We start from the raw sequence: 22,401 nt of genomic DNA, 5'->3' as shown, positions 1-22,401 counted from the left end.
GATTACATTGGCACACACCTTAAGAAACTCTTAGGTCAACAGTGTCCCAGCAGTTTGGCTGTCACATAAATTATAAACAGACTTCTCCTACTCCAGAATACACAAACTCCCTATCCTTGCTTATACCCATTAAGACTGCAGAACATCAGTCCCAGAAACAGTCCCAAGCTTTCTTCTGTGCTCTTTTTGGCCTTTTTTGACAAATGAATCTCCTCTCTGTTATAGAACAAAGAACAACTCAGCAGGGCCAAGTTTACTTCCTCCATACACAGACTGGAGTCAGCACATGGCATGATCCCCGGGTGCCCAGGTAACTCATTTGTGTTCATATATTTCTTTTTATCTTCATTGTGGAGATCTGCCTTTACTTGTAAAACCCTCTTCACTGCCTATTTGATAAGGCATATGCAGTTGTGTAATATATATGATTGTACTAGAATTAACAACACACTGATTTCAATGTGTGTTGAAATCAATGTGTTGTCTTTTTTTTCGGATTAGACCTTATTTCTTCCTCTTGTTGCTGTTTTTTGTGTTCAAAAACACTCTTATTAGTCAAATTTCAGACTCAAGTCAGTGTCAGCCAAACTAACAACCCCTGGGTCTGATGCGGAGTTGGAAGAACATTTTTGGATGCATTTTTGCATTTTTGCATTTTTTTTTTTTTTATGTTGAACTGACCAAACTATAAGCCAATGGTTCTGCATTCAATCATACTTTTTCACCAACTCTCAACAGTTCTCTGCTTAATTCCCCAAACATTACAGGCAGCTCTGTTGCGTTATGTTTTTGGCTACACCTCGATGTAGCTTCTGCTCACATAGCATCCAACTGAGAGCATAAACTTCTGGGTTTGGTCATTTTGGACAGAGCTGCTAAAATGACCCAGTATATGCGATGAGTGCAGCCAGGCATGTGCTTCGTGCCTGAGTGATGTGTCCTCACTTTACACAAGGACAATGGATTCACACACAAGGAAAGGCACAGAAGCTCCTCAGGCCACAGCGTTGTCCCAGATCGCAACTTTAGTTTCTGCTAACAGAAACGTCACTCTGCAAGACAGAAGGAGAATCAAGAAATAAGAACAAGGACTTTGGCAAAATTATCATTTCAGTGGTAACGACAGTGTTGTTACAGGTTATTATCCCTTTAACACAACTATCATCAAATATGTCAACAAACTGTCCCTCACATAAAATTCTGTATCAACAGTTATTTGGTTTTACTGTAGTTAGTAGTGTATTAATTGTAGTAGGTATGTAGCACGACCCATCTCCCCTTCAAGGTAGTCTCCTCGTACACCTCTGCACCAGCACTGCCTGTTTTTAGATTACATCCTGTAAAATTTTCATTCTCACCACTTGTAGCTGCTACCTAATGATATGACCTTGTAGTTGAGGAACAGAATTTAAATAATTGTTTTTCAATTGTTATGATCGTAGTAGCAAAACCTTTTCATCTTACCTCGAGTTAATGGTGTCAGTGCTATCCAGTTACTTATATCAAAGAGGGTTGATCAATGCAACATGAGTGAATTTACAGTTTAATTTAGAATATGATTTATGATTTATATGATTTATTTATAGAATATGTTGTAACAGTTTAATCTTTTTTTTTTTTTTTGGTTCAGGGACTTAAGCAATGTAAACTGTGAGGAGCTTGGCCCACTGCCACCCGGCTGGGAGATCAGGAACACTGCCACCGGCCGTGTCTACTTTGTTGACCACAACAATCGAACAACACAGTTCACAGACCCACGGCTGTCTGCTAACCTGCATCTTGTGCTCAAGTGAGTTTAACAGTTGTTCAAGAGTGTTTTGAGAGCAGTCCCATGGTTGTTTTTTTAGATTTGTGTCGGCATGCACAGACAAATGCTTGCTTTTATTGTGTACTGTTCACTCTGTAATATAAGAATCAGCCATTTCCATACAACTGTCAGATGCCAAAGAATGAAGTTAGATATGTTGGAAGTATGCAGGTATATAGTTGTCGTAGCCTTTTATTAGCTGTCCCTCTGTAATCATAAAGTAATCAGTGTAGCGGTGACTGAAACACATAATTCACTGACGTTAGTTTCTGTAAAGCACCCTCAGCTATTTGGAAACCAGGTAACCATTAAAGTAACAGAGAAGTCTGATCAAGGATTTGAATGTAAAATAAAGTAAATATTTTCATTATTTAAGCCATCATTCATGTTCTTCTTCTTCTAAAAGAAGTCCAACATTTCATCGTCATTGAGTGCTGACCTCACTGTGCCTATTGCACTGCTAAGGTTTGTTTTAGCTTTCTCTGACATCTTTGTATTTGAAGCAGAGGGACATTAATGCCTTAATATTTTTCAATTGAGCTTCCCACTCATTGTGTTAGTCCTGGAAATCAACAGTACTCCTGTCATCATGTGTATGAAGTAACCAAGAGAAAAGAGGATGTGTGTTTTGCTTACAGCGTTAAATCCACCAGCAATGAATATGTATATGGTTCACTCACTCTTTTTGTTGTTTTGTTCCTCCTTGTCACTTCCTCTGTCGTGTTTTTTTTTTTTTTTTAATTTTATTTTATGTTATCACTCTATCCTATTCTTTGTTTCTAACCTTTAAAATCTTGCTTTCTTTATTTTCTTCATGTTTTTGGATTGTTTTACACTATTTTCTTGTTTGATCTTACCTACATTCTTTCTTTTTGTCCTTTATTCTGTCCTTTTTCACATCTGTCCTCTTTCTCCGTTCCTTTTTTAATCCCATCCCCTGATGTTTTCAATGCTCCAATACTCTTCTCTGCCATTCACCTTCTCTTTTATGCCCTTTTCTTCCTTTTTCCCCTTTTGTCTTTCTCTGTCTTTTCCTCTCTCCTGCTTTCTCCAGCAGCCCAAGTCCAAACGGTTCCCGTGTGGCCATGGACAGCCAAAACACTAACCTCAGGTAACCCACAAATGCACACAAAAACACAGACATGCATAGAGACAAACATGAGCATTGCTATGCCTGCACATAATCTGCAACGTACAGATAAACTGTCCACAGGGCACATAGGCTTTCATACTATACACACACAGACTTGCACTGTTATAATACCATGAGAGAACATGCCATCCAAAGAGGGAGCATTTCTGCTTGTGTTATTGTAAACATGTGCAAATCTTTTTTCTCAAGGTTACCTTTCAACTGGATGCCATGCAAGTTTTAAACACACACTCTCTGGCCTGCTGTCCGTATCGGAGAACTGTCAGTTCATCTTTCATTATGCTCGTCTTGTCTGTCAGCAGCCTGCCTCCATGGAAGATCAGCTCTTAGTACACTGACCCAGTGAAGCCAAACCTCACTCATGAAAATACTAAACACATGTTAGCAAAGCAGCTGCTAGCTTAGCACAAGGTCTTTTATTCTTCAGCAGAAGATGCAGGCCGGACGCATAATTTAGTGAAAATTGCACCAAAATTGTCTGTGGTATGTTTGTAGACATGACAGACTAAATTTTAGGAAGTATTTTGGCTGTCAGGGAGGTCTCTTTACTTTTCGACTTTCAGCGTGTGCAGCAGGGATTATTAGAACAAGAGGAGCATACAGAGAGATGTAGGGATTTTTCCATCTTTTCTTTTTTGGTAGAAAATCTTAGTCAAAACCTCTTGCAATAATAGCGGCTGGCACGATAGACATGTTTGGGAAATCAACATCTGGTCATTTGGTCAAATAGTATCCATATGTGTCAGAACAGCCTCTGGTTGTGATTTGAAGCTCAGCTATGCTTATCCACAGTCAGCATCGTTAACCGCTTGTCTGACTCCTTATTAGGTGAGATTTGAGTCCAGACAACATTTTAGAGCTTTGAAAAATTAATAAGCTGTCATTTGTTCTGCAGCTTTTGCAGTGATGCACACGATATTAATGAAAATAAAACTGAAAGACAGTCAGTTTGCAATTTTGTGTCACAGCAAGGGCAATGTTCCGCTCTGCCGAAATATGATGAGGTGTATGTGTAATATCAGAATGTTTTATTGTATGTAAAAGTTAGGACTTGCTCTCCTTATTTGTATTTTTTATTAGGTACAATTACAGAGGGGGGAAAAAAAGTTTAGAGTGCCTAGTCAAATATTGTCTGGATCACATTTTTAATTGGGCTTTAAGACTTTGGCGTGTGATGGTCCAGTGGTATACCTCTCATATGTAAAACAGCACAGTTGTAAAAACAATTTCAGCTCAGATAGTATCTGCTGCCTTAAAGCTGCTCCTTTATGTCTGACCATAACCAAAAACTGGCAACATTGCTTTTAATTACTACCCTGATGTACTCAAGCAGAAACGTCACCGTGGCAGGAAAAAGTAAACACACTTCAAAATCAGTGTTTTATTTAATTTTATTTATTTTTCTTCAAAATTGGAATGTGTTCAGTATTAGTCACTTTTCTACTTTTGGCACTGAAACAACGTTTTTTTGGTGGTGATAAATGTTGAACTTCTTACTGGGTGAGAGGCTGAACTGTGACAGCATGTACATAAACAACAGCAGGCAGTAATAGAGAGGCCGCATAGGCAGATGCATGAATGCCACAACAGGCTGTTTACACATATTGCACGAGTGAAGCAGATTCGTCGAAACATTTGGAAGTATCAGCCTCATTAAGTTTCTGTCTACTAAGCTGGTATGTAAAGAGTAGTAGAACAACCAGTCAAACCACTACCAGCGTTTCTGTTCTACATGTCCTCCTCCTTGCTGTTTATTTTTCTTTTAATCCCCTTTGTGCTTCCACCTTGAATGTTTCTGTCCTGAAAAGGTGTCGGATTTTTCTGCTGACTTCATGCCAGGACCTGTTTCTTTTATCGTTGTCAGGATTTAAAGATATAATATGTAGCATTTTCTGCGGGAAATCTGTAAACTGTAAACTGAAAAGCAACCTGTTTCAGTCATCACTCATGATCCGTATGCAGTGACATCTACTTTCATTTGCTTTTTTTATTTTAGCGAATTCTAGTTGGCAGCAAGTCAAAGTCACCAGTCGCCTCTTGTCTTTCACACACTCTTAGCAGAAAAAGGGCCACTTCACTGTCATTTACGAACAGTATTGCTGCATATGATCTACTTTTAAGAATATTTAACCCCCAAACTGCATATAAGGTATTATGAAAATACCTAATTTAAAGTTGGCTGTTCTCTTGTTCAAGGTCAACTTCTTGTGCATACCCAGACAGCTTCCAGTACAGCTGCTGTGTTTCGATCTCTCCCTGGAAGTCCCGATATGATGACTTGAACTGTGCGATTTATGATTAAATCAAAAACCGACTGACTCGTCACGTCTAAGATGATTATTGGTGATGAGAGCTGGGTCTCCTGTTTCAACAGAGCAGAGTTCCCAAGCAGGAATGCAGTACCACAGGGGAGGAGTGGGACCAGGAGCATGCTCCTCATTTTATTTATTTTTATATTCATTGAGTTGTGCAATATGAAGTCATCGCCCACAGGGTCAGACTGGTAATGCCAAGCTGTACTGTAGCATCCTGAGGCATCTGAGAGAGAACATTGAGCAGAAATATCGAGCACACTGAGAACACACCAACAAAATATTTGCCCCACCACCTGTCCCACTCGTAACACTTGGCTCCCTGTGAGCTTTTCCACTCCCACTAAATAAAATTAAAGTTGAAGAATCTTTTTGACACTCTGGAGAAGATCCAGCTCACATCACAGAAGCAGAAGTGCAAGTGTAAGGATGCAGAAAGTGACTTCCACTGAGACGTCTAAAAAAGTCATCCAGTCACGCACAAGATGACCTCGAAAAAGAGATCAGCCAAGTTGAGATCAGATACCTTTTTTTTTTTTTATAAACTTTTCCTCCTACTTCCTAGGTCTATAACATACAAGCACGCACTTTAGTACGGCATGAAACTCCATTTCAGAACAGGAAGAACTGATTTCGGTGTGAGTAAAGGGGTTTTAACAAAAGTATGCATACCGCAGGAGGAGAGAGCACAACAGGAAATTTTGCGTGCATATTGGAAAACAAAAGCATTTGTTTGTGTGTTTCCTTCCACTACCACAATTAATGTTCCTGTCATTTTCTGTCACACAGACACAGAATGAAATTCTTGGCCACTCAAAAACAAGGAAGAGATTCTGACTATAGAATGGAAAAAAAAAAATGACTTATTTAAAAAGACACCGAGGAAGGCGGATCAGATATGGAACAAATATAAACTGTCACCTCCGACAGATTTACTGACCAAACATTGATGATCTTTCAAAAAAATCTTTCTATCGATCCTGAAGCTCTTTAAAAATCTTTCACGTTCGTTTTTTTAAATTTATTATTTAAACCAAATTTCATATCACCGTGACTTACTGCACTGCAGTTAATGCAGACATGTGCTCCATTTTTATTACCCTTGACCTCAGCTCAGCCTTCGGTGCTTCAGGCCGCAATGTCGTAAACAGCGGCCTAAAAAATTATGTGATGTGGCAGACAATATTTGTCTTGATTTTTTTAACTCCAGTGACAAAAAACCGCTGACTCGTTTTAGCCAGCTGGAAGCTTGCTCTAGCTAGAGTACCTCACATTTCTGCTCTCTTTCTGTTGTTTCATGATTCAGATTCCTCCTCTCTGTAATAACAGCATGTTTAGTCTGCAGTATTAGATGCATGGAGCAGATTTGGGATGCAAACTGTAATCTTATACACTTTGCAGTGCAGTCTTCTGGTCCTTCTGGACACATCTTCATTTAAATGTGACTCACAGCCCTGTTGCCTTTGACCTCAGCTGATGCAGGGCTCGAATAGTCAGACAGTCAGACACGGCTGCATTACTGTGGTCTGCCACACCGCCTCTCGCATACTTAGCTTCCTGCTTTGCACCCACTCATAGAGTATGTCTGAAAAATTACATCAGTGTTTGCTTGAAGGTATTTTTAGGTGGCGCTGGATTTGGCTTTGCTGGGCATCAGCAGGTATTTTCCCAACCAAGCAGTAAATCTTGATGACATTTATATCAACATTTGCATTGATGTTTTGAGAAGTCATGATTATATTTAGTATAATAACCTGTAGAGCTCAATGTAAATGGAAATTTCTTGGCTGGGGGGATTTTGTCTTTTTCTACTTTACTTTCTAAACCTGACATGATTCACCAGTACAGTAATTGCCAGCTGAAAGGGAACCTTCAGTATAAGAGCAAACAGAAAAGACTACATGGATTAAAGCCTAAAATCCAGCAAAAAACAAACAAACATCTTAATAAATATACAGTGTAATTTCTGCCAGTTTTAGCTAGGCATTAGTATCCATGGGATGCTGAAAAATCTAATTAAATCAGAAATGGAAAATGATGTTAATCTTTTATTTTTAGAAAATGTCTTCATGCACAGAATATTTTCATCATCAGGCTGTCCACAGTTTGTCTAGTGCTTATTTCCTGTCATGTATCTGCTTTTAGAGAAGGCAGAGGTTTGCAGATGTGGGAGGTTTAAAATTAGAAAGAATGTCAGAGGTCAGAGTTCACTGGCAAGATGCACGACAGTGACATTTCTCCCCGCTCTTTCTGTTCTCTTGCATTTTAGGCAAGTGTAAGGAGCATGGCACCAGCCTGATAGCCCCACTATTAAAGGGCCCTTTGATTCTGTGGGCTGGGTGGGGGTCAGAGTGGGTGTGCTCATGTGGCTTTAACACTACTACACTTAGTCACCACTCATTATATCCCACCTGTGCAAGCTGCAGTGTAAAAAGCAGCAAGTAAACTTTCTCACACAGAGACGTGCAGCTCTGCACACACAGCCTGCAAGTACAGAGAGAGGATAGAAGGCTATCATGACTCTGCCGGTTCAGGTGTGGGTCATCCAGTTCGTGCAAATGTTTGCGTCTTAATTTCTTGACCTTTACAGCCTCTTTTTCGTGTTCCCTCTAGCATGGAATAACAATAACACAGTCCTGTGTCTTTTAGATTGAATTTGAAAGTTTAGATTTCTCCCCACTCATCATATTTCACAGTTGTCACATCAGTAAGAACCATTTCTCTTTTTTGGCTCGGGGAAAGATTTTCAGTTTTGCTGTGCTTGTATTTTCTATATTTACCATCAAATATGCAGAGTTTGTCCCATTTGGAAACTTGAGACAGTGAACTATGCCGAAACGTATTTTTAATTGCACTGTGCCCTCCGAAGAAAAAGTGCGCTGAAATTACGCTTTATTATATGGTTCTTGAGTCCTCCAGCCAAAAGCAACTCATTCCGTTTTGTTTTAAGGCATCTTTTCTTCCCCTCCTCCTTCCTAAAAGTGGTTTTCAAGACTGCTGTGCTGCAGTCTTACCCTTTCTTTGACATGCTAGGAGCCCCAGCGCCTGCCAATAAAATAAATAGCAGCGGAGTTGATTATACAGGGAGAGACTGCTGAAACACTGTACCCGTTTAGCTTGGAAAACCCTCATAGATAGACGGGCATTTTTCAACCCACTGATCCCGACAACCCAAGTGTACAGTAAGTGTTGGAATAAGTGGGTGGATATGTGCTGCTGCTTTGGAAGGCCTCTGTTTCTCATTCTTTTATGTTTCAATTCATGCTGCTTGGTGCGCTGTCTTTGTTTAGTCAACAGCAGCCTTGACACTCCCAGCAGAGGACAGTAGCTTCTTTTAAAGCAGTCGTCTGCTGCCTGCATGTCTCCTCGCAGGAAAATGAGGGCTGCTGCCCTGCTCAAGGGAGAGATGGAGTTTGTTTTTACGAGGCCCACCCAGGCATCTCACCACCAAAACCACAGTGAGGGCTGGAGGAAGTTAGAACATGAATACTCACCATGGCTCACGTTCCATAGGCTGTATCTAAATATTTCTTAGAACATAGAAGCTCTAAAAACGAAGGGGCCAAAATAAGATGAAGGTCAGCATTTAAGTGCCTCAGTGTCAAATTCCACCTTCCTCACAATAGAACTTGTTGTCTCGAAACTGCAAGGCTGCTGCATAAACATGAACTGAATGGATTAATTGGAATTATAGTTAACTGCATTTGGAAAAGGGTGGTTTTCTATTTTGTGTTAGGACAAAAATAACACATTTAGAGAAATAGACAAAAATGAAAAATCTATTTAGAGTGTTAGTTCAAGTAAGAAATGACAAAAATAAAGAAAATATTAAAAAAAAATGGCCAGTCAGGATCGTGAAACTGTTTTTTTTGTTTGTTTGTTTGTTTTCAGTCCGACATCTAAATTCAGAGCAAAACTAGAGGTGACTTTAGCGGTTGGCTTTAAAAAAGTCAAATAATTAAGGTGGCAGTAGAAGTTAAACAAGAGGAGAAACAAATAAAGGCTTCAATGTTTAAAAAAAAATAAAAATGCTATATTCAAACTCTGACATTCAGTCTTATCTAGCTGACATTGCCCTTTCTGGCAGATTTTTAGCACTGCTCGCTCGCTCCCTCCTGTCCTGGTCATTAAAAGCTGCAGTCGGCTTATGTCATAATGATGTCACTGATCAGTGTATGTGGATGTAACCAGTTATTTAAGCACATCAGTTGCTGTGTTTTAGAATTAAAGTGAGGTTGTTTTGATACACACATTTGAGAACCGCTCAGACTAGAGAGCTAAAAACTCCTGTTCTTCACCAGCCTGAGTTTGGAGATGAAGCAGTGGTACTTTCACATCCTGATTCACCTGCTGCTACAGCAACAGCTGAAATGTCTTCCTCCACCGCCTCTATGTTCCCTTCACCCTCCTTTTTTCTCTTTGAAATATTGTCCTAGAAATTGGTCATGAATAGTCCTGTAACCGCTCTGTTTTTCTTTCTCTACAGAGAGGATGTAAAAGTATCCTACTTTAGTTCTTGGTCCTTTTTTCCAAAAATGTTTTAAATTTTTTCCCCCCAAACGTGAAGATATTCACATATGATCCATTTCTGTAGCTCCAGGCGTAAGGACATCTAGGAAAATGAATTTAGCTTCAGTTGCATGGAAGAGGAGGGCAGCTCCGCGGGCTAGATAAAAGCTCAGTTTGTGCTTGTTGGTGGGCAGTGATACCTACTGGGAACCACTGACTTTTCTAGCTTTAAAACAGGAAGTAAAGATTTGTGGGATGGAGAGTGTTTTTCAAAACAGTAGGTGAAGTTTGACATGAAGAGGAAAAGAACAGATCGACTTATGATCGCCGGAGGCGCCTCTTACACCACTGTCCTGTCTAAATTTTCGTACCCCCCCCCCCCCTTCTTTCTCTCTGTGTCTGTTTGTCTCTGCTTACTCAGAGTTTATCTCCCTCACTCTCCTTCCTGGTGGTGATATTTACCAAATGTCTGGGCAAAGGTTCAGCCTGTCCACAGGTCTGGATTAGATTTGCTCAGGGCTTAGAGCTCTGTTTAGCGCTCTTTGCTTTAAGACCAGTGAAGCGGGTGAGGGCTTCAGAGGGAATTTCTTACAAAACTCCCTGGTTCTGTGGTTAGTGGATGGTGGAGTTAGGGAATTCCCTACCGGACATATCTCCTCTGTCTTTGTATAAACAATCAGACAATAGTAATTTGCGTTCAGGAAAGAACATCTAAGGACAAACATTTTAAAATAACTGATGGGTCATACTGACAAACCGCTCTTTTCTTTTCTTTCCCCCTGCTTTTCTTTCATGCCCTCCCTCCATCTATTCCCTTCGTCTTCTCCCTTTCCTCCGTTCTCTACTGATCATCTCACCTCCTTCAGCCATCCGACTCAGTTAAAGGAACAGGTTGCTCCTGGTGGCCCTCAGCAAGCCCTGTCCCCAGCACAGTTACCAGAAGAGGCAGAGTGCCTGACAGTTCCCAAGTACAAGAGAGACCTGGTGCAGAAGCTGAAGATTCTGCGACAGGAGCTTTCTCAGCATCAACCCCAGGCGGGCCATTGCCGCATTGAGGTCAGCCGTGAGGAGATCTTTGAGGTAAGAAATAAAGCAGAATCATTTTCACACAAGGAAACGCACACGGACATGTAGTCTGAAGCTTTTCATAACCTTCATGCTTCTTAGATTGCAAAATGAACACAAACACCACCCTTCTTTGTGTTCAGGGGTAGTGAACCGTCTGAAACTTTATTTCCATGAACAGTACTGATGAACTGCATGACTACAAATGTTTTATCTAAAAATAGTTGTCATATTTATAAACATGGCACTCCAACCTAAAACTTTTGTGTGCTGCAAACAATAACAGAAAACATCTGAAGGACGTCTGAACGCAGCCACAAACATGTGCATACAAATTGATCCTAATAACTAAGAATTTACACACATCATACAAATTCACGGTTATTTAATCATGTGGCATTGAAAGCATCATGTGACTGCTGCCCACGCATTAAAAACAATAACATAATGCTCGCAAACCCCAAATCTTTGCATTTTTACTGGAATTTTTTTCACCCCATTTACGATGTGCATCAGAAATAGCCCATGGCAGCACAGAACCAGTACTGAGAGCTACTTTATGATTTCCAGGGAAAAGCAGAACAGAATGGCCTTCACAACACCACAAAAAAACCTATTTCTATGTTCCTTTTTTTTTTTTTCTCCTCCTCTGCCTCTCTTTTTCGTGCTCTCCCAAACATTTGTTCTACCAAGGCAAAGGCATTCTTTCTGGATGATTTCAGCAGCTGAAGAGTAATGGGGAGGGGGTGTGGAAAGGAGCTCAGGCAGCAGTGGCAAGTATTTGTAGTTAGACGTAACTTCATTACTACAAGCTGCGCGATGAAGAATATGACTTCATTTCCCTTTGATGTCACGGCTTAGGAAGAACGTCTGAGAAAGTGTGAAAACCTAAAGTGCAGATCTACTGGAGGTTTTCGTGCAGCGTTGCAGTGACAGTGACACCACGTTACATGCGTTTTGCGCCACAAGCTGATATTTCATTGCACCTGTTTGGTTATTTAAACCAAATGTCAAACTCACTCAACCGAAAACAGAAAAGTCAACAGAAAGAGTTTCTTACTACAGCTCTGCATGTAGGCTCATGTACCGCTAACTCACAGCAACTCTGATTACAAGCCTGACATGACAGATACTGGTAGAGTAGATTAGAGTAGATCTTGATATAGAAGAAAAATAAATAATCCTCTGAAGTTAATAAACTCTGCTCCCTTCCATGACCGGCTTCTTATCTTCTCATGGAGACACAGGCGTCTCCTCACTGATGCTGTACAGACCCAAGCTACAATAAGGCAGGCCAAAGTAATCAACCAGTTTACTTAATGTTACTCATAAAACTCTATTTACTGTGCTCTGCTATTTTTGTTTCAGATTTTTTGGCTTCATTTTAGCACCTTTCAGAGGTGGAGGGGTCTTTTGTCTGTCATACTCAATGTTTAGCTAAATAATGATCTTTAACTAAGTTTCTCTGATGTCCCTCAGTAATGTTTTGGTGACTTTGTACACAAATCCTTGTGCTCACTAACATTCTGTAGTCGGAGGGCTAGTTTCATTTGTTTTCCACGTGCTGGCTGTGTGGTTTACCAGACATCAGCTGCACCTTTTTAAGACTCCAAAACTCCAGTTTACACAATTAAAGTGTTTGTGATGAATTGAATCTTGCAGCTGACTCAGTGCAGCCTAGATCTGTCATGCTTTCACAGCTGCGGCAGTGCCGTTGCTGTGGCAGGAGATTATTTACTGCAGGGTGGCCTTTGAGTGTCTGGACTCCTGTTAGAGGACACATTATTCTTGCAAGACGTGAAAAGCAAAACCTTTTTTTAATTGTACAGGATCTATATGATGATGAGGATTTAGGGTTTTGTTTGTTTTAAAGAAATATCTTAATGTTGGTAGTAATTCTGTAGTACTTTAGGCTACACATGAATGAATATTCTCATGTCAGGTCTGATTATAGAAACTTTGACTCAGGACTGCCGAGCTTTGAAGTTTCGAAAACGTGGAGTGGGAGGCCAGCAAAATATTCTGTAATAGTTTCGTTCATTTCCTCATCACCAAAACTATGAAGCCCTGAGAGGAAGGCGACGTTTACAGCAAGCTGCCTGCCTGTTAAAACACACACCCGACATGTCTGTAAACAAAAAGGACACATACAGACACAAACCTGTGTTGTTGTAATTTACTGAATTCAAACACAAATTATCAACTTTTTCCTTCCCTTTGTTACCAGGTGAGGTAGTTTTCATTATTAGCTAAAATTCACTCATGGTGGTCAAACTTATTGAACTTTGACCATGGAGTGAGAGTGATCCCAGGCTGCAGTGTGCTCTGCTTGGCACAGTGACAAACTGTACTGGTTGTTCTGGTTTATTTCACACATCACGACTCTCTGAAGGTGTGAGTTGCTTTCCTTTACAGTCTTTGGTGTGTTTGCACAGCAGGTAATACACCTACCCAACCAAAGTTGCAAAGTTGGTGTATTTCCAGTCAGCAAAGATAGCAGTGCCACTGTTTAAGTCATATTGCAGAGAAATGTGATACTGAAGGGTGTCTTCTTTTACTGACCTGCATGTTAAATTTGCTGATTCGTAGGAGTCGTACCGGCAGGTGATGAAGATGCGGCCGAAAGATCTTTGGAAGAGACTCATGATCAAGTTTAGAGGAGAAGAGGGGCTGGATTATGGCGGGGTAGCAAGGTAACATGTCCCGTGCTTTTTGTTTTCCTGTGCTTTAAATATCATTAAACGATGATTCATCCTTGTTGGTGTTATTTTGTATTACATTTTCACACTGAACCCGTATTTGTGTTAGGGAGTGGTTGTACCTGCTGTCCCACGAGATGCTGAACCCTTACTACGGCCTGTTCCAGTACTCTAGAGATGATATCTACACTCTACAGATTAACCCGGACTCTGCTGTCAACCCAGTAGGTTTCTTTGGTTTAATAGTCATAATATTTGATAAGATATGTGATAATGTATGTAAACTGCTAATCGCTGCAGGCAAAAACATGAAATAGGGTTGTTAGGTAGGACAGCTTCACCGTTAAATGATCAAGCTTCAGTTCTGTAAGCCTAACATTATGTTTTTCATGTTGATATGAAATGCAAATGACAGATTTGTTGTTAAATTTTTTTGTTAAATAATTAATTGTTAAAACAATTAATATACCTTTATTTTGGTCAATTGTTTTATGTCTCTGTATTTGAACTAGGGAATTATTTCCTCTCCTGAGTTTTCACCATTCGTTCCAGCTGAATGTGATAAGCTATGGACGAAAACTCAATTTATTACTATTCCCGTGTTTTAATCTGCAGGAGCACCTGTCATACTTCCACTTTGTGGGTCGCATCATGGGCATGGCAGTGTTTCACGGCCACTACATTGACGGAGGCTTCACTCTGCCCTTCTACAAACAGCTGCTAGGAAAACCGATCACGCTGGATGATATGGAATCCGTCGATCCGGACCTACACAACAGCCTCGTCTGGATTTTGTGAGTCCTGTTGTTTTCACGTCATTTTTTTAATCTGTTTTCTAATCGCTGGCAACACAAAGTTGAAAGCATAGTATAGACTTTTTCTTTCAGGTGTTTCACGCATGCAGGGGGGAAAACATGTCTGCATAAACCAAAATGAATTAAAACAAAGCTCAGAGCACTGCTTCTTCAGATACCCACAAAAACCTGCTCAGTTTGTTCTCAACCAAACCATTTCTTATGGCTGCACTGCCCCCTGCTGCCACATGAGCACAACATCCGACGTCAAAAGCGAACAGCCTATTTTACTCCTTCACCTGCAGCTTTTCAAAAAAAATGTGTTGGCTTGTGTGCCTCAGTTTTAGCCTGGTTAATGGTAAACAGCTTTGTTTTTGTGATGCAGTCAGTTCTATTTCTTGCTCAGACATCACTGATCATGTGAAGGTGAATACTGGAGGAAAAAAAACCCCCCAAACCTTTACATTAACATGACATAACAAATGGCCTCAACAAAACACCCTTAATTTAGTGACTGTAAAAATACCACAGTCTCTTTTGTATTATTTTATTTTATATATGTATTTTTTTGAGGAGCATATCCTGAAAGATAAAGAAATCAGAAACAATGAGCTGGTACTTATCGCTACATCCTGTATTTTCTGTCTCCCTGTCTGCTCAGGGACAATGACATCACTGGCGTCCTGGACCACACTTTCTGTGTGGAGCACAATGCTTACGGAGAAATCATCCCACATGAACTGAAACCCAATGGGAAGAGTATCTCTGTGACAGAAGACACCAAGAAAGAATATGTGAGGTATGGACTAAAAGAAACACAAAGACAACAATGTGCAGCATGTAGCAGAGTTTGAGTCCACGCACGCTCACCGTATTTACACTTCTCTGCATCATTGTCTCACACATTTCCTCTGCTCTCTCATGCTCTCTGCAGGTTGTATGTGAACTGGCGTTTCCTTCATGGCATCGAGGCTCAGTTTTTGGCCCTGCAGAAAGGCTTCAATGAGGTTATCCCACAGCATCTGCTCAAAGCCTTTGACGAGAAGGAACTAGAGGTACAATAGATGACAGCAGCACCTCTTGTAAAAACATAAAGATCATCATGTTTCATTTATATTGATGGGATCTATGCCCACTCAAGAGTTGTAACATCAATTCCAGGATGATGTAAACGTTTCTCTTCTTTCAGCTGATTGTGTGCGGCCTGGGAAAGATCGACATCGCCGACTGGAAGTCAAATACCCGCCTGAAGCATTGCACCCCTGACAGCAACATCGTCAAGTGGTTTTGGAAAGCTGTGGAGTCGTTCGACGAGGAGAGGAGGGCCCGATTACTGCAGTTTGTTACTGGCTCATCTAGAGTCCCGCTGCAAGGCTTCAAGGCTTTACAGGGTACTTAACCCGACTTTGTGTGTGTCTGTGTGTGTCTGTGTGTGTGTTCCCATCAGTCCTCTGCCTGCAGCTCTAAATTATTTTGTGGGCCCAGTTTTTTAAAGGTAGAACTCCACTTTTAAATATTGCTTCTGCTTTCTCTCCATATAACAAATGGGCAGTTCCTTCAGTTTTTATTAGCAGGGATGTTGGTGCCCATCATGCTCATGCGCAGCTTCATATATTTACATCTTTTTGGACTCTTGGATCATTATTTGTCTTCATCTGCTGTCTGGAACAAACCTCTTGATTTAAGCCAACTTTCTTCTGATTGGCTGACTCTCACAAACAGAAGGTTTGCACAGCAGGTGGGAGTAGCGTCTATGTTTACTGCCAAATCGTTGTGCCTGCCATGGCCATTATCAGGTTATCCCTTAATTTAATCTAAGAGTTGTGGGAAAAATTATGAAATTAGGTCTCTGTAACGGTCTGAATCCAGAGCTTTTGCTCACAGGGATTATTTTTACGTACACTGTAGTATTTGTACCTTCACCGGCATAATAAGTTCACTTTTATGTTGCTGATGGATCCTGTTTGTGCTCTGATTGCAGGTGCTGCAGGGCCCAGACTCTTCACCATTCATCAGATTGATGCCAACACCAATAACTTGCCCAAAGCCCATACCTGGTATGTGTGACGTGTATCTCCAGGATAGATCCATATGTTACACACTTAACAGGAACAAAAACTTAAATATTTTTGGAGTAGAAAATAATCCTTTAAATGATCCTTTATCATAGCACATGTCAAAATCCTCTTTTGTTTTTCCTCTTTCTCCAGCTTTAACCGGATCGACATTCCGCCCTATGAGAGCTATGACAAACTATACGACAAGCTACTGACGGCGATCGAGGAGACGTGTGGCTTTGCAGTGGAATGAGAGCCATCTCGTAGAGTGTCTTTGTGTATGAACGAGTGTAACTGTGCAGGACTATAGTGGACTATTTCCGTCACTGTGACGCGCCGCCAGGTTCGCTCGGAGCCTGATGCGCGTGTCCAGCCTACAGTCTTCCTCTTCTCTCACCACCACAGTCCACACTCTTCCCTTATCGATGCGTTTGAACAGCTGCTATAGAGTCCTTCCTCTGTCATCGTCAGCATCTTAGAAAATTTCTCCAAGACATTTAGCAACCATTATTCTTTTTGTTTCTTTGTTTTGCCATTTTTACTGACTGATCCATGTCATGCTACTGAATCTTTAATACTGCAGGTAGCCATATACATTTTTTTTTTTTTTTTTTAACCATAGTAGCCATCTTAACCTCAGCATATAACACCTTCCGATCCTCGTGGAGCTGGTGCGCCTGATCTTGTAGGAGTGCCACGACTTCATCCTACCTCGGTGTCCTGCTTCGATATCGATAGGGTTTCATTTCAAAATGCTACATGTCATCATTTAGGCAGTTAATAGAGTCAGAAAAGATAATCTGTGGGTCGTAATTAGTTTGATTTTTCACACCAGCAGTAATTTTGTACCTGTTAAAACATTTAATGACATTTTGAAGTGGGACTTGTCGCGGATGATTCGGGCGTAGGTCCTCGTGTTTCGTGGCGTTTTTGAGGGACGAACTCTGGCGGTGAAGAATTCTCAATCATGTTTTCTCCGTAAATCGCTGCAGTCGTGTAATCATGCTTGTCTGTGTGTTTCTGCATGTGTACAAGGAAAAGTAGACATGTCGCAGTTGCCCTTCATCTCCGGTTCACCTTCCTTTTTCTCCCTGCTCTCGTTCACACGTTTGTCTCCAGCAGCATGTTTTTTTTCTGTCCAGACAAGCTTGCCTCAGCCCACTTAATGTCAAAGCATATGTGAAAAGAGCACATCTGTCCACAGGATGAAGCTCGGCGAAAAGCTGTTCAGGGCAGTTGTTCGTTTTCGGTCACATCATCAGTTTAAACAGGCAGAAGTATTCCTCTCTCTCTCTTTCTCTCGTTCTCGCGTCACTTTAGAGCACTTTACAAACTGAGCGGTGATGGCAGGAGTGCTTTCTTCACATTGGATTGAAATATATCACGTTTCATTTGCTATACAACTACATTTGAAATATTCAGAGTAAAAAGTATCTATACACCTGTAATTTTTAAGTATATATGTACAAATACATAGCTATTTTGTATATTGTTGCTTGTTCTTTCTGTTCAGTTTAAATGCAAGCATGTTGATGTCTGTCACAGACCTCTTTGCATTCTCAGGTGAAGTTGTCCTTTTTTTTTTTTTTTTTTTTATATATATTTTAACTTTTTTTTTTTTTTTATTTTACATTAGGCTAGTATGTGAGGAGGGGATAAAACTGTATACTGGGGCCCTTTCTTTAAACCTTTAATAGTGTAAACCTAGCAGTTTAAAGTGACGTTTTCTTGTGGTCTTTCACCGTCACTTCTTAACAAACATACGTTCTCACAGGAGACCACAGTTGCTGCTCTGGAGGTCTGGTAGCACAGACAGCGGTGTGATTTCACACATACAGGAGCGATCTGTTTGGCAACATTCATTGTTTTTCTGTTTTTTGTTTCTGTGCTGTTGGGTGTCCTGAGATCTTAAGAGCTGCAAATGCTGGAGTTTGACTGCTGCTGAGCTCCTGGGTGCTACATGGTGAAAATGTTAAACCAAAATGAAAAGTCACTGAAATACTAGAGAGGCGACAGCGAGAAGCATCTCCATCAGCAAAGCCTCCATCCATCCAAAAAGAAAACAGGCAAACAAAAACCACACACTGCATGAACGGATGCTTGAGATTAAAGGCTATTTATTTGCATAAATTTTCCTCTTAGAAAACCTTTTGACTTGGAAAGAATCTAATAAATGTTCTTTTTTTTTTTTTTTTTCTTTTTTAAATTTTGTTGTTGTTATATGTAATCTGCATTTACTTGCAGCCATCGGTGGTTTATTAGCAGACACCCCTCGCATCGTAAACCTTTTTTTTTTTTTTAATCATTATTTTTTATTTTTGATCATCATGAGACAAAAACAAATAAAAATGAGTACATTGAAATTGTGGTCTTTGTCTAGTTGCAGATATATTGTTTGAGTTCTGTCTTTGATAATTTTACTCAGAGCTGGAAAAATGCATTACAAGTTTATGGGGTATTTTGTTTTTGTTTTTTGCACACATTATGCATACTTGGACTCCAAGTTATAATCCAACACTTCCTTCTATTTACCAAATAGTTATTGGACTAAATATTTTTCTTTATGTAGATGACATATATAGACACACATGTATGTTTGTTCAGTGCACAAAGTCCGTGTCTGGTCTTTGTTGCCGTCTTTACTTTTTCCAGACGGTTTGGTCTTCCGTATAAAAGCTGTCGGGGCTGAGTGCTTCCAGACGAGGGGAAAAATGCCCTCCCCCTCCTGTTAAGCAGCCAAATTAATCAGACAGTCTGAACAGTTTTACAGATGATTGTTAACCTTCTGAAGCAACATCTGTGATATAAAAAGTCCAAACTTAAATCTGGTTCTGGTTGATATTGTGCACTTAAAAGATCAGCTGGTTTAAAAACCACAACAAGTTGGTGTTCGGCAGACTCCTCTCCCCTTTAATTCCTGTGTGTGTGTGAGCGGGTTAATGACTTTTGGTGGAATTCAGTACAAAAAAAAAAACTTTTTTTTTTTTTTTTTAATGCACCATGTTTCCTTTTGAATCCTGTTTTTGTATTTATTATTACAGTATATGTTTGCATAGTTTTTAACATCAGCTGCTCTGTGAGTTTGTAACTGACACCTGTACATAAAGACAATAAAGAAGCAGAGTCATAAACATCTTGTACCCTTGCAGAAAGCTGAGCAATAAAACTGTGCTGTTTGGACCTAACAGCATTATGTTTTATAGAATTACGGCTGTTACTGTGGTTTTTATCTATTGTTGTAGCTGTGATTTTTTTAAAGACTTATTTTAAATAATGATGGTTTTTCTGGTCATGTAATAATCTCATTAAGTTGGTATTCTAAATTAATTTCTTTAAGACAAAGTGTAGCAAATATCTGACGCAGGATCTCAGAGATGCGTCTGACCCTTCAGCTGATCGAAACCCTTCAGTTCACTAAAGCCTCATCACAAAGAGTGGAACAAATGGCAAAAATAAGAGCTTTGAATGTTCTTTAAGAATCCTGGAGAATTATTACTGAAGATTACTTCCTTAAGGCTGTGTTGAAGAATTAAGGCGATCTTAACAAATACTGACTTTTGAGCTCATTAGAATTGTAAAAACTTTTTTTTGCTGCAAATATTTTCTTCTTAAAAAAAAAAAGCAGAATCAGAATACTTTATTAATCCCTGAGGAAATTATGTAAATAAAAGAAATGAGGGGTTGCACAGTTAAACATGAATATTAGGACAGCACAGTTAAATTCTACCTCTGGTCCGATCAATGCTCTCAACCGATGGTGTTGTATTATATAACAGTTCTCTACAGGTGGGTCAGGCTTTTATTTATTTATTTATTTTTACCGTCAGCTGGCATTAACCGTTTGGGTTCGGGAGCCTTTAACCAAAAAACATAAACACTACCGAACATTTCCGCATACTGGGCTAGGAAAGGTTTTAGCCAATCAGGTGCCTATTTCAGAGGGACTGATTTCCTGTTGACTGTTCGGCAGACGCAAATGCACGTGCACTTACCTCCGATTGGTGGAAATCCTGCTTCAATGGCGGAAAATCATTGAACTGATAAATACACATTACTGTGTAACTGCGTCTTCCAGTAAATTGCTACGTTCTCATAAACATATAATTAATTCACTGAAAAACACACAGGACCAGGTCTGTAGAATCTACCTTGAATACAGAGACCGCCCACAGCTGCAGCACACCGGAGGAGAGGAACGCTTCCCGTGTAGTGGAGGCAAATTTTAATTTGTGTCTGCACCTGCAGTCATAGTATGAAGGACCATACCTATGTTTGCTCATCGCAGAATGAGCCATCTTCAGCAAAGAAGCGAAAACTGGAAGGAAAGAGACTATGAGACCCGCGTGGGTATAAAACCAATGTAAACACTGGGATAGTAGCTTTTCTCCAATGGAAAGAGTTGCGAAGAGCGAAGAATTTAAAGAATGATGGTGGAGTCGCCTGCTTTCTCCTCGACAGGCAGGTCAAGCTAGCATCTTTACACAACGAGTTAAAAAAGAAAGAAAGAAAAACTTAATAAAGGTTTAGCTAATAGGAAAACAGAACTTAGCATGACTGCAGTTGCGATCTACTGACATCTAGCAGTGAATTTGTGAACACCGTGCCTTTAAAACAACAAAATATGATTATTTTTTCTTTCATTCACGCAGTGTTGGGCGTAACATGGTAAAAAATGGTAAATGGTCTGTATTTGTATACCGCTTTACCTAGTCCCTATGGACCCCAAAGCGCTTTACACTACATTCAGTCATCCACCCATTCACACGCACATTCACACACTGGTGATGGCAAGCTACATTGTAGCCACAGCTGCCCTGGGGCGCACTGACAGAGCCAAAAATAAAGAAAATGGAGTTTGTCTTACCAAAGCTTAAAAAACTTGAAAAAAATGCTGATTATTTCAGTAAAAGTGCTCACATATGTACAATAAATCTAGAAAAAAATGAAGAAGATGTAAACAAAGAACTCAGCACCTCATTAAGTGTGGGAGATGGACACCACCTGGTGGACATGGGAAGTTACACCGCTGTGACGCCTCAGCTCAAAAATCAGGCTTTTGTTCATTTTCAGCAAACCTTGTGTTCGTTCTTCGTATCACTGCATCACCTCACATTTTCGTACTCTTTAAAAACATCAGAGTCCTCCTATAACAGGGGTGGGCAATTCCAGGCCTCGAGGGCCAGTGTCCTGCAGGTTTTAGATCTCACCCTGGGTCAACACACCTGAATCACATGATTAGTTCGTTATCAGGCCTCTGGAGAACTTCAGGACATGTTGAGGAGCTAATTTAGCCATTTAAATCAGCTGTGTTGGTTCAAGGACACGTCTAAAACCTGCAGGGACACCGGCCCTCGCGGCCTGGAGTTGCCCACCCCTGTCCTATAATTAACTGCTGCATGTTTTTTTTGCTCCTTTCAGCCTGTCAGAGATCATCATGGATGAAGAGTGCATCCTGCAGCTGTTCGAGTCATGCCAGGAATGCAGCAGCCAGCGTACAGTAATGAAAGAAGTCAAAGGACTGAAGCTGGTCATTTACCAGGACTGCTGCTTCTCTGAGAGCCGCTTTAAGTGGGCCAACCTGTCGGACGATGACCGAGACGATGGTTATTCCTAGTGTGATGGGAAAGAGTCAGAAAATGGATGGAGCAAAGAAGTGTCACCAACAAGTACCAGAGGGGAGTATCAGCTGATGTTAAGCTGGTTCATGTATAAAACTCACTTGATTGTATTCCTTGTTAGGCCCCTGTGGTCCTTCACAGTGTTCGGGTTCGCTTCCACAAACAAACTCTGATTACAGTTGAACAAATGGTTGTAACGGATCAGAAGATCCCACTGAAGAAAGATGGACTGTGCTGTTTCTTTTTCAACATCTTCTGATCTCATTTCCTTGCTTACTGATTTAACTCTCAGCCTCTGCTACACCCGGTGGTCTGAGTGATCCGATTGGTTCCCAGACTACTCAGTAAGTTAAAAAAAAAAAATTAACCTACTTCCCTCTTCTTCAG

The 22,401-nt window shown here is 40.4% G+C and overlaps 1 protein-coding gene across 2 annotated transcripts in view; it reads left to right on the top strand.

Annotated features, from left to right (window-relative positions):
- The window catches only part of LOC116311809 (E3 ubiquitin-protein ligase SMURF2-like), a 61,370-nt gene extending 41,766 nt beyond the window's left edge, over positions 1 to 19,604 (top strand). Inside the window, exons 9-20 of one of the 2 annotated variants that reach the window (XM_039613828.1) lie at positions 226 to 310; positions 1,631 to 1,789; positions 2,865 to 2,918; positions 10,648 to 10,861; positions 13,436 to 13,539; positions 13,655 to 13,769; positions 14,161 to 14,339; positions 15,001 to 15,138; positions 15,274 to 15,394; positions 15,529 to 15,730; positions 16,321 to 16,396; positions 16,550 to 19,604. In XM_039613828.1, the coding sequence (XP_039469762.1) occupies positions 226 to 310; positions 1,631 to 1,789; positions 2,865 to 2,918; positions 10,648 to 10,861; positions 13,436 to 13,539; positions 13,655 to 13,769; positions 14,161 to 14,339; positions 15,001 to 15,138; positions 15,274 to 15,394; positions 15,529 to 15,730; positions 16,321 to 16,396; positions 16,550 to 16,649 (1,547 nt within the window). In that variant the 3' untranslated portion in view covers positions 16,650 to 19,604. Of the gene's footprint in view, positions 1 to 225; positions 311 to 1,630; positions 1,790 to 2,861; positions 2,919 to 10,647; positions 10,862 to 13,435; positions 13,540 to 13,654; positions 13,770 to 14,160; positions 14,340 to 15,000; positions 15,139 to 15,273; positions 15,395 to 15,528; positions 15,731 to 16,320; positions 16,397 to 16,549 lie in introns of both variants that reach the window. The other variant, XM_031729021.2, reaches the window with a different exon arrangement.
- Positions 19,605 to 22,401: the final 2,797 nt, after the last annotated feature.

Source organism: Oreochromis aureus, linkage group 6, assembly GCF_013358895.1.
Source record: "Oreochromis aureus strain Israel breed Guangdong linkage group 6, ZZ_aureus, whole genome shotgun sequence".
NCBI lineage: Eukaryota > Metazoa > Chordata > Actinopteri > Cichliformes > Cichlidae > Oreochromis > Oreochromis aureus.
This window is presented reverse-complemented; position numbering and strand designations above follow the sequence as displayed.